The 11,591-nt window shown below is 34.4% G+C and overlaps 1 protein-coding gene across 4 annotated transcripts in view; it reads right to left on the bottom strand.

Moving 5' to 3' along the window:
* Window positions 1-245: 245 nt before the first annotated feature.
* Window positions 246-11,591, bottom strand: part of PAN3 (poly(A) specific ribonuclease subunit PAN3) — a 72,128-nt gene continuing 60,782 nt past the window's right edge. For 3 of the 4 annotated variants that reach the window (XM_088140695.1, XM_088140693.1, XM_088140694.1), the window contains 5 exons: window positions 11,055-11,194; window positions 9,476-9,605; window positions 7,828-7,892; window positions 6,781-6,919; window positions 246-3,227 (listed from right to left, as the gene is read on the bottom strand). In XM_088140695.1, coding sequence (XP_087996821.1) covers window positions 3,087-3,227; window positions 6,781-6,919; window positions 7,828-7,892; window positions 9,476-9,605; window positions 11,055-11,194 — 615 coding nt within the window. In that variant the 3' untranslated portion in view covers window positions 246-3,086. Of the gene's footprint in view, window positions 3,228-6,780; window positions 6,920-7,320; window positions 7,893-9,475; window positions 9,606-11,054; window positions 11,195-11,591 lie in introns of those variants that run through there. The other variant, XR_015796110.1, reaches the window with a different exon arrangement.

The raw sequence follows: 11,591 nt of genomic DNA, 5'->3' as shown, positions 1-11,591 counted from the left end.
TTTTTCAGAGACCTTTGATTACTCTGAAGATTGCACTCAGTTGATACAAGCAGAATACATGTATATTCTACTGCTTGAACATGAGCAAAAAATTTACATGTTTATTTTCAGACGAAAGCATCTGTACTTCAAATAGGCAATATGTCTTTTCAAGTAATGTGTAATGTAGCCAATCCCCACAATGGAGTATGTAAGATCAAAAGAAAACACCCAATTAATGCAAGAAATAGAACACAATATCCATATCTTTGCTTGCTCAAAGGAAGCCATATTATTTCTGGTATTCTTTATTAAAAATACTGCTGTACATGTGAAAAGAATGAAAAACAGGATTAAAAGGTAACACATAGTGGGATCATGACATCAGAATGTAACATACCGGTGCTTTTTAGGGGAAGATGCTCACATCTAGAATTTTACTGGGACAAGGGCAAAATGAAAAACAAAAAAATCACATTATATACCCCCCAAATATTTACAGTGTAGCAGAAACAAAAGTCCAAACAAGCAATCTAAAACAGGACAATTTAAATTTAAACTAGTATCACATGATTTCAAAGGTTGCCCATTCTGTGCTTTGTACTGTAAAACAGGAAGGTTAGAATTGTTTCCCTGTGTGGAAAAAGCAGGCATTGCCTTTTTAAAATTGTTATTCTGTTTTAGAGATCACGTACATAACTCTTCTCATGAAAGGAACATGCTGGACAGACTTCTAGCTGGAATTGTACTGGAGTGGAAGGATTCTCCCCCCAAAAAACACCAAGTAGAAAAAACATGGACCACATAAAAAAACAAAACAAAATTCCACATTGTTCTATGCATTACCCAACAGCAATTATTTCTAGGTAACATTTACATATGGAAACATATTGGCTCTCTGCACGTTTCATTTTGTAAAATTTACTTTAAAACAAGTCCTGAGATTACTGGGGCCAAGGAATGGATACCATGTGCTGACAAAGGTTTGCAAAATGCAATTTGTCTTTATGAGGTGGGCCTTGCTTGTACAGCGAGGATGAGACTGAAGCCCTGCTTTACCCCTGCCTTTGCTTTTCCTGATATATTGGTCCACAAAATAATCTGTTGAAAACTTTCCAATTCCTGCAACTGAAGAGATGATCCCCTTTCATTTAAAAAAAAAAACAACCCAAAACGAAACACAATAGTGGGAAAAAAGAAGCCTCAGCCCGCTTATAAATAAAGCATTCAATATTTCTCCTAGAATACAATTACTACTTCTTTTTGTACAAAAGAATTACAATATGATTTTCAAAAACATATAAAAAGACAGCTGCTCTTCATCAAATACATGAGCTAATGATAAAAGACTGGTTTGCCATATTCATATCTTAAAGTCCCTGTTCCTTATGATATTAAAAAATAATGTTATGGCAACTGTTATCTTCTGAATAATAAACATTATGGTTTAATTTTCTGCCAGATTAAAATAATTGGCTTTTATTTATTTCAGCTCATCAATTGATACTACCAATTTCAGGCTCCATTATGTTTAAGTAAAGGTGTTAAAGGTGGCCTCTGTTTTCCAAAGTCTTCATTATGAAGAGCACTGTTTTCTTGAGATAAATCTAAAGTAGGAGTGTCATCATTAAAGCTTATAAAACTGGAGAGAATTATTAAAAATTTATCTGAAATTACAAATATCAAGAATAAAATGGATGTCAGTAACATCAGTTGCAAGTGCTTTGAATCAGTTCTGACACCTTTTGGAGAAAGTTTCCATATTTTCTTCGTGGTAAGCACCCAGTGCTATTAAATATTCAGTGCTGGGTAAAGGATGCCGATATACAGTCTTCACTACCGCTTTGAGAAAGGAAAAAAAATAGTCCTATATATTTGGCAGTCATCAGTATCAAAGTGTAGACGTTCTACTATAAGTTCCCTTGAATACCCAAGCTTGCAGATAATAGTGGGTCCAGTATCGGAAAGTTATTTAAGGGGGGAAAAATCCAGACTTGAAGACTGAATATTCATGTGTTGAGTATTATCAAAGGTAATATTACTTTGGGCTAAGCAGTGACTGCAAAGGCACAGCAGACCATCATTCCTCCAGAATCAGACTATAAAACTTCAAAAGCTCTCGATGCCAGACAACTGCTGTGTGTACTTAATCTTCTGAACAGTGTCTCTGTATCCGTATCCAGTGTAAAGTACCATAATAAAGCTGTGGTTCAAAGAACAGAACTTTATACAAAAGAAGGGTATTATAGGTAACTTAAAGGAATACATTCCTGAACTCTCAGGATTGCAACAATTACTTTTTAAAAAGTCTATTAAAAATTGCATAAATGTAAATGTATCTGATTAGCAGGAAAATATAGAAACAGGTATTTTATTTAAAAGGCGCTGGTTGTGTTTAGAACAAATTGGGTTAACCCCTGAAAGTACACAACTCAAATGGTGCTGTTTTGCTTTGACAAAGCTTCAGCCAAATAAAAGGGATTTTATATATGATGTTTCTGAGATATTTTACTTGATTTTTTTTGTTTTGTTTTAAATATTCCTCTTCTCGTTTGATTAATTAATCAAACAGTGGATGGCATATTATACAGTTTTACAGAGGTTACAAGCTACACTGTAATTTACAGAACACAATTTCTATGAAATTATTTACCTGGTCCTTTATAGTATTTGGGGTGCAAATAATATTAAAACCAATAAATTGCAGTATATTCAGTGGCAAAAAAAAAAAAAAAAAATCCCAGAAATGTCTTTGCAAAGAGATTCCCTTAGTAAGTATCCAATGTGGCAAAACATCAGGGATCAGAAAGTTTTTAAAAATTAAAATTAGTGCATATACAAGTGGAAAAAAAATAAAAGCAGGAACATCATGCCCCTGATGTGTTCCTTTAAAATAAATTCTTCACAGATAAAGCCTCCAATGGCAGCCAGAGCTCCAGGGTAAGCAAAAACATTCTTCCCTTCAAGTAACAGTGTACCTGACCGAAGTGCAACATCTCGTGGTGTTTTGTTTCCCAAAATATGAAATGAGATGATGACAATCCGTTGTAGTGCAATTTGCTCTTGGTTCTGTTCCTCAGCAATGTCCTGCATGCTTTTTGCAAGTACTACAACTGGCCGTTCGTGGCTGCAATCAGTTCTTGAAAAGTATTTTCAAAGCAGCGTTTTAGGTCGCTATATGCCACCACAAGGACACTCTTCTCATCTCTGGAAATGAGGCTTATTTTTTCTGGCACACCAGCATCTAACTGAAATCAAAGTGGAGAGAATGTCAGGCCTGTTTGTCTAATAGAGCTTAATAATCCTCAGCAGTTTTGGCATGCAAAGAAAAAAAAATTCTTCATTCATCCTAGCATTCCTGTTAAGACAATAGTCATTATTCTCCACTGACATCCACAGTTTATATCTACATCACTTTCCTGAAATGCACCTGTTTTTGATCTATGGTTGTCATGAAAATATCATTTTAAAAAAAGTGACTCAACACCCAGAACCAATGGGAGAAAAAAAGAAAAACGTCTAACACTGCAGGTCAAATATTATAGAGAATATGAATTTTCAACTCAGTGAAATGTTTAGGCCAGTGTTTCTCAAACTTTCTGCAACAGTAGACCACAACATAAACACTTAAAAAACACAAGAACTACCCAATTAAATGTGTGCCTAGCAACTTTGTCCTTAAGAGTATGGGGTTCGTGGTTTTTAATGAGTAAGATGAATACAATTGCACTTTCGTATGTGTTTTTGTATGCTTCCCATCCCTTCCATTTTTAAAGACCCTTTTAATCTATATAATTTTTACTGAACATTTATCCAAAATTAAATATTTATTTACCACTTGAATTATTTTATGTATACCATGCCATAATAGCAATTCTTGGCAGGCAGGAGCATCTTCCATAGAAATCTCTCAGTATTAATGAGCTAGGGATGAGTGGATCTCCAATTCAAGAAATCCATTTTAGATATTCATCACTGAACTTCCTATTCAAGCTTCTGTTTTCGAGTTGCTCATGTGAGTTCACAGCTCTACTTTGCAGAGCGCATGTGGACTCATAATCAGTAATTACACTCCAGATCTGTTTGCTATTTTCAGTTTTTTCAATGGTAGGACTCATTCCAGCACTGCTGTTGATATTAACACTTGTGTGTTTCAATAAACCAGTTTTCAGAAATTTTTCCATTTTCACAAGCCATCTGACTGGCTGGTAAATGCAGGAGGTGGGGATTCAGGTGGTAAGTGATCTCAGGCCTGGGCAGCTAACTGGCAGTGAACATGGGGAGATTATGGCAGACCACCCGATAAATCTCCATAGACCACAAATGGTCTTTGGATCACAGTTTGAGAATCACTGGTTTAGGCAGACACACAGCATAGAACTTTTGTGGGTCCATATTACATCAAAGTGCATCAAGGAGTCACTCATTTGAATGGACCCCCAAGTCAAAGCCTCCAGCATGTAGAAAGCTTACACTTCTTCTTGATGTAGTAGCTTTCCAAATGCAGGGATGACATGGAAGAACTATCAAGCAACCAAGCAATCCTGTCCGTGCATCCTGGAATGGAAGAGATCCAACAGCAGATTGCATTACTTCATACACCACAAAACTCAACTAGGTTTAGGGTGAGACTTGAGGGAAAAGAGGAAGATTAACCTAATCTTACCACTTGGAACATTTCACTTCTCAACTTTACTATGAAGGGGTCCACTACGTGATACCTTACAATGTACTTCTGAAAATAAATCTCAAGTACTTAAAAAAAAAAATATATAAAGATCCATCTTATTTGATTACTAAGGTATGTTTAACTAGAAATAGGATTCGGCAACCAAAGGGTTCACATTCTCCTGTCCCTCCAACATAACTGTGAAGAAGATATTGAAAGCATCTATTTTTAAATCAGGCATGATTTATTGTTACATTATTGTTGCACTGTTGTCGTTATCATTGTCGTTGTCATCATCATCATCTCAATTTATTAGGGAAGTATATAACTTCCCACTTTGGGGACAGAACCTTCTGCAGGATACTAACAGATACAATTTTTTCTTTTGGACTATGCTGATTTGGCCATTCTGGAGCCATGTTTAAAACACCATCAGCTAAAATCTGTTCTGGAAGATATATTTCTAGAAAATAACTGGATCACTCTCAGAACAGTTGGATCAGTGTGTTCTATAAGAAAAATGGAACATCTTATAGCTTCCTGGAATGTTCCATCCGCAGAATAATTTTGCACATAAGCACAGTTTATGTGCATATAAAAAAAGGATCAATACTTAAATCAGTTAATTTCTAATGGTTATTTTAAAGATTTTGAGAGATTGCATTTTGAATATGACTTAGCTATTTATTTATGCATTTATTTGGTAATATATACAACTGAAACATGTACTAACTAAATATATTTTAGCAGCCTCCAAGGCACCTGTAGTTTCTGAAATCTTAAGAGATGCAATACTTGAAAAGAAACCAACAAACCAATTTTAAAGGAATTAAAAAGTAAAATGAAAGTTAACATTAATTATATATCCAAATTATTATTTATTTATTTATTTATTTATTTATTACATTCGATTTATTGTCCGCCCATCTCCCCCAATGGAGATGGGCGGACAATGACAATTCATTCCAAATTGTGGAATGAAGAACTGGAATATTCAATTTTGGAGAATTAATGGATTCAGATCTTAAAAAACATAAAATACACTTCTTATGATTTAAAAATGAAACCAATTAATCAGAAATTATTATTTAATGTTTACTGGATCCCTCAAAATGTTTTAAAATGATGGGACATCTGATTTTTTTCTTTGTGTGTTGACGCTGTAAGAAATTTGAAGACTCTTTAACCCATGCAATCTCGTCCTGTCCAGCTATAACTTCATTTTGGTTTCAAATTATAATTTATGTCAATACAATTTTGGAAATTAATATTATAAAGACCTGAATGTGATGTTCAACTATATTCCTAAAACATTGAATGAAGAGCTTTGGCTCTATTAAGTTTGGGACACAGCAAAGAAGATCATTTTATATAAGTGGGGAAAAAACTTATTCTTCTGATTTTAAAGAATGGGGTTCAAGATATAGTCTGTTATCTATTATTTAAAAGCCTTTGTTTTCTAAAAATCAGAAGATGGAGCAATATATTTCAATATGGTCTAGATTTAATGATAAGTTTAACAACTGAATGGGTTTTATACTGATATATGGCTCTTTTCTTTCTTTTTTCCTATTAGTCTTTTTTTCTCTTTTTGTCATGCTTCAGTTATTTTAATCAGCATAATATATCTAGGTTTTTATTCCTCATAGTATAACCACTGTTTATCTTTTGTTCCCCCGGTTGGTGTTGTAGTTTCCTGTATTACATTATTAAAAAATAAATTGTTGTCTTGAATCATGGTTTCATCAGAACTTGTTTACTGGTTTAAATTAACCATAATTATGTAAAATGAAATAAACCATATTTATTTTAAAATTAAAATGTTGCTCATGGCCATGCTACAGGAATAAAGGAGAGTGTGTGATACTGAGGTTTATCTACCTGAAATTCCTTACTGCTAAACTATTATTCGGTGCTTTTTCTGAAACAGGTCTCTCACATGCAGCAACCCAACTTAGGAAGCTTGTGACACCTTAAAGTGTCACCACAGAGTTATGTGACTGCTAACAACAATGACAATTATATGCATTTTAAGAGAAATTTGCTTGCATTCCAAAGGGAGGAAAAAAGTGAGGAAGAAACACAATACAGTGAATTTGCGATGAATGAAAAATACTGAAGTTCTAGCTTACCTTGTTAAGACAAGAGATAATGTGACTGAGATCTATCCAAGGAGTACCCGCTTCTGTCACCTGATGGAAAAGATGATCCCTAAAGAGCTTCAGGAGATACCTGTCTCCAGTTTCCGACCATGTTGGATCCTTCTGGAACCTATCATAAAACAGAATGTTTATGTTTCTCATTAACAGGACAGGCACCCACACAGCTCAGGCTACATGTATTTATTTATATGTGTTATATTTTTAAGAAAAAGAAGTCTTCAGAATTGAAGAGAGCAAAAGCTCATTATGCCAACAGCATCATTTATACATTTATTATTATGGGATTTATTGACTTCCTCAATTTGATCAGATTCCTAAAATTTACTGCTTTTAAATTAATTTTAAATTAGTCAAGCTCCGTATTTTTTCTCTCACTGAAATAATCTGGTTATTTTGAAAGATATATCATAGAGGCTTTTATGTGATAATTGTAATTTCCAGCATTCAACATGAAATATTCTATTACATAATTTCACGTTCAGTATCATTCATTGCTGCAGTCAGACTTACAGTGTCCAGGAGAATGCATTCTCTATAAATATCAATTTTTGTTCCCAGTCTCCAGAATTGGCACTGTACCACTGTATGCACTTGGAGGCTGTTTGCTGCTGTTGGGAGAAAAAACTGAAATACCTTCCCAAAAAGAAACTAACAGTTTGGAGTTTAAAACAGTTACAAGTCTCATGAAAATGCAGGAAATTGTTAAATTCTATAAAGTATCGTCTTGCACTAATTATTTTCAGCTTTCAGACAAACCTCAAATCAAGATGCGATTGTCCATCCAGGCCATGAGTAATACATATATACATGTGTTTTGTGTGTGTTTGTGTGTGTGTGTGTATGTACGTATATAAAAATCACATACCAGAAAGTTTTGGTGGGGATATTATAAAAATAACCTAGTTCATCTTTTCAGAGCCTGATATATTTTGGAACTCCATCATACATGATTATTTGTGTTCTCCCTGTAATGCCATTTTTACAATAATGTAATGCAGAAAATTCTGAATTCCTTACTCTGGCCTTTCATTGATTGTTCCCAATTTTGCAAGAAGACGAAATAATCTTCCATTCTGAACCTCCTGAAAACAAGATTTAAGAGACAAATTGGCTTGAGGAACAATAACGGCAGCAACAGCAATAATCACAAATACTACAAATGAAAAGAAGCCCCAATTTCTAAATATTTCAGCCCAGTGACAAAGTGTCAAGATAAAAAGTTAGGTACCTATTCAAGTTTACCAAGAGAGTAAAGTCCTTCCTTTTCTGTTCTGTTAAATAATTTAACCGGCAGTTTGTAACCCTTCCAATGCTAATACTAGCTACAATGATAAAACAGCAGCACAGACTATGACTGAATTCACACACGCCTATGGGAAGTAACAGTGAGTTAGAGTAATACGTAAGCAAGACTTTCAGAACTATGACACCTGTATCCTATTGTAAAAATGACAGTTCTTCCACCGTCACAGAACATGAAGTGTCATGGAGATAGAGGGCGCAATTCCAATGAAGGAAGAACTGATCCCTTTGAGGGGATACTCCTTGGAGGATAAACAGGTAATCCTTGCACCAAGGATGTGCCTGAAGCAAGGCTCACAAAGGAGACTTTTGAGAAAGAATCCATATGGTATTGGCCTATTTATGGTGATTAAAATGCAAATATAGACAATCTGGTAGAGTGCGGTAGGGAAATTAGCAAATGTGGTACACACTGGCACCAGTAATGTAGGGTACTGTAACTGTTCCTAAAATGCTAGATAATCTATGCAGAGGGCTAGTCAAGAGAATCAAAGCTATGAGATCTCAATGTGTTGATAAGTGTGCAACTCCTCTGAAAAAGGCAGATATTGGGGCTCAGTAGAAAATGAAATAAAAATACAAATGTCCTAAGGGGTTTAAAACAATGTATTGAATAACCTTGAGTAATATGCAAAATATCAGTACTAAAATTGTAACCCTATCCATAAGAAAAAGTTATAACCATTAGTGACTTTTTAGACCAGAAAAAAAGAGAGAGAAATGACTGAAGTATTTAGAAGTATATATGGAGTGGACAGTAAGGAAAATGATTTTTTTCCTTCACTCCATCATAGTATTAGAACCTGACATCTAACAAAACTAGCCATATAAAAGGGAGTACTTTTTCACACAGCTAAAACTACTGAGCTGTTATCCCAAAGGGCAATTATGGACATCACTTGGATGGCTGTTATGACACAAACTCATCAAGGATAAAGCAATTCATAGCTACTTTGCTAAATTTGCTAAATACATACATACATACTTGTAATTCCTGGCTATATATTATCCCCAATATCTGAGACTATAAACTTCTGAATATATTACTGCAAAACATAAAATAGTATCACACTGATGTCCTGCTTGTGGTTTTCGTATCCATACAAACAGGATGCTGTACCAGAAAGACCACTGGCCTAATCCAGCATGGCTGTTTATATGAACAGAGATTGGAAACCCAATGATCAACTCCCAAAGTATTTTCTCAGCTGACTTTGTAGCTCATAGGAAAAAGTCTGAATACCTATGATATCCTGAAAATGCCCTGAAACAAGCTACATCCATCTGTCCATTGTCAGGGTATGAAAAAAAAAATTGACTGCAGACTGCAGTGTACAGTGTATGATAGAATAAGATGTTTTACCTTTGCAAGATCTTCTTCTATAACATCGTTCCTCATTTGGGCAGCATCCAACTGAGTATAGAATCTTGCACCAATCATAGGCATGATATCATTGACACTTCGAAGCCTGTTTTGGTCAGTCAGCAAATATCTATCAAAGGAAATTCCTAAAAATTATTATAACTGGGCTTCTAAAGAAAATCCTTGTCAATGAAAGTATTTGTAACTCTATAAATTACATATAGGAAGTCAATTACAACTGATATTTAGGTATGGGCAAACAAAGATTTCATGTGAACTCCCAGAACACTGTCCCATCACATTGCTAAAATTCAGTGACTAAATGGCTGGTTTTCAGCAATAGGACATTTGGCTAATTTAATTGTCAAAAAGAAGGAAACTGACTATTAAATCCCTGTAATGCAAAATATAACCATTTCTACATTCTATTTCCTTCCTTCAGATGACAAGCCAAAATATTTTGGCGCCACCTACCCAGTGATGTTATCATGTGATCAGACATAACTGTTAGTAGAACAAAAAGCTGCAATACAATCCCCAGGCTGAAAATTAGATTGATGAACTAAACTTAAACAGCCAAGTTCAATCACAATTTTTATAAACTTCCTCAATTGGCAGTGAGCACAGCTCTGTTATCCCTTTTTTTTTAAATTTAAAATGCTTGTTTTGGTATTAAATTTAAATATGATCAAATCACATTTGAATTCCAAATTAATTGTGTTAAAACAATTAATTATCAAGTATCAATTCCAGTTTATCATATTGCACTGTTATCACTATGAGCATGGTATACAAATAGAACCTAAAATCTATTTTCTATATAGCCAAGCCCTAGTACTACAGCAACAATTCACTGAGTTTCATATTAGAAAAGATTTACAATTAAAATTTCAGAAAGAATACATAGCTTCTTTATATTGCCAGTAAATGATGCAGTTGCTTTCAACCAAGCTTCTATAATGAGTCAGCATTTCTGCAGGATCATTCTGAGGTAAGATTATAATGCTATTATAAATATCGCTGCAATATCGTATTATAATTTTCATCTTATCCTATGCTCGCGTTCTAAGGATCTTAGACAACATATGTGGCTCTTTTATTTTTACAACAGATCTGTGAGGCAGATTAGGCTGAGTAAGCAACTGATTTCCCAAAGCCACCCAGTGAGCTTCATGACTAAACTGGAATTTGAACCTAGATCTTGCATTAATAATTTTTAGTACACTATGTTATACGCAGGTCCAGCAGCCAACATCTAAGTGACTGCAGACTGCCAAAATTTGGAGTTAAGGAGACAGTGTACACACGCGTGTGTTCTAAAAATACTGATTTATGTTAACTAAAATTTGACTTTATTTTTCCTTATTGGCTGGGTGAATGAGCTTTATTCCTACAACTCCTCAAAGGGATTCTTCTGTGTCTCTAGGATCATGAAGAATTTTTATCATAGCTATGCTTCTCTAATGTCAAAATATCCATACAGAGCAGATCATACACACATATTTGAAGTTCCCCCACAAATCAATGCACTATCATTGCATAATCAACCTTTCTTTGTGACGGTTTCAAAGTAGCTTACAAAATAAGATTCTTCAAATCAGAGGAATAGTTGATTGTCACCAGCTCCATCGCTTTCTGCAAATTCTCTCTCTGAATTCCTGCCAAAGAATTGCAAGCCAAAGCCAGCACAACCTTCCCAAGGGAGATCAAGTCTGCTTGCTAAAAAAACAAAACAAAAAAACCCACACATACATTCACCAGGGTCTAAAATACACTGCACATTTTCTTAGCACTTTAAGTATGATAAGTACAAATTATCTTATATACAAATGATAGATAACTTGTAATTATCAAAATGGGAAAAAACTGCATAATAAATTGTTCACTTTATCTCATAGGTTATTTTAATAAATACTATTGGGTATTTATTAAATAATGGGTTTTGCTCTCTCACTTTTCCTTAACCCAATTTCCATCTCTGTGGAAAGATTTTCTTCTTACCAGATTTTCTTCATTAACTTTTGGCAAGTATTGCTCATCAGTTAGCAACTTGCAAGTCAAAGAGGTTTAAGATCTCCATTTTGTGAGGTAACCAAGCATGGTAATTGTGTTTTTC

Source organism: Python bivittatus, unplaced genomic scaffold (assembly GCF_059951505.1).
Source record: "Python bivittatus isolate LINGU-HERP-01145 unplaced genomic scaffold, Pbiv_v1 ctg000340_np1212, whole genome shotgun sequence".
Lineage (NCBI taxonomy): Eukaryota > Metazoa > Chordata > Lepidosauria > Squamata > Pythonidae > Python > Python bivittatus.
The sequence above is the reverse complement of the archived record's forward strand: the minus strand, read 5'-3'. Positions and strand labels throughout refer to the sequence as shown.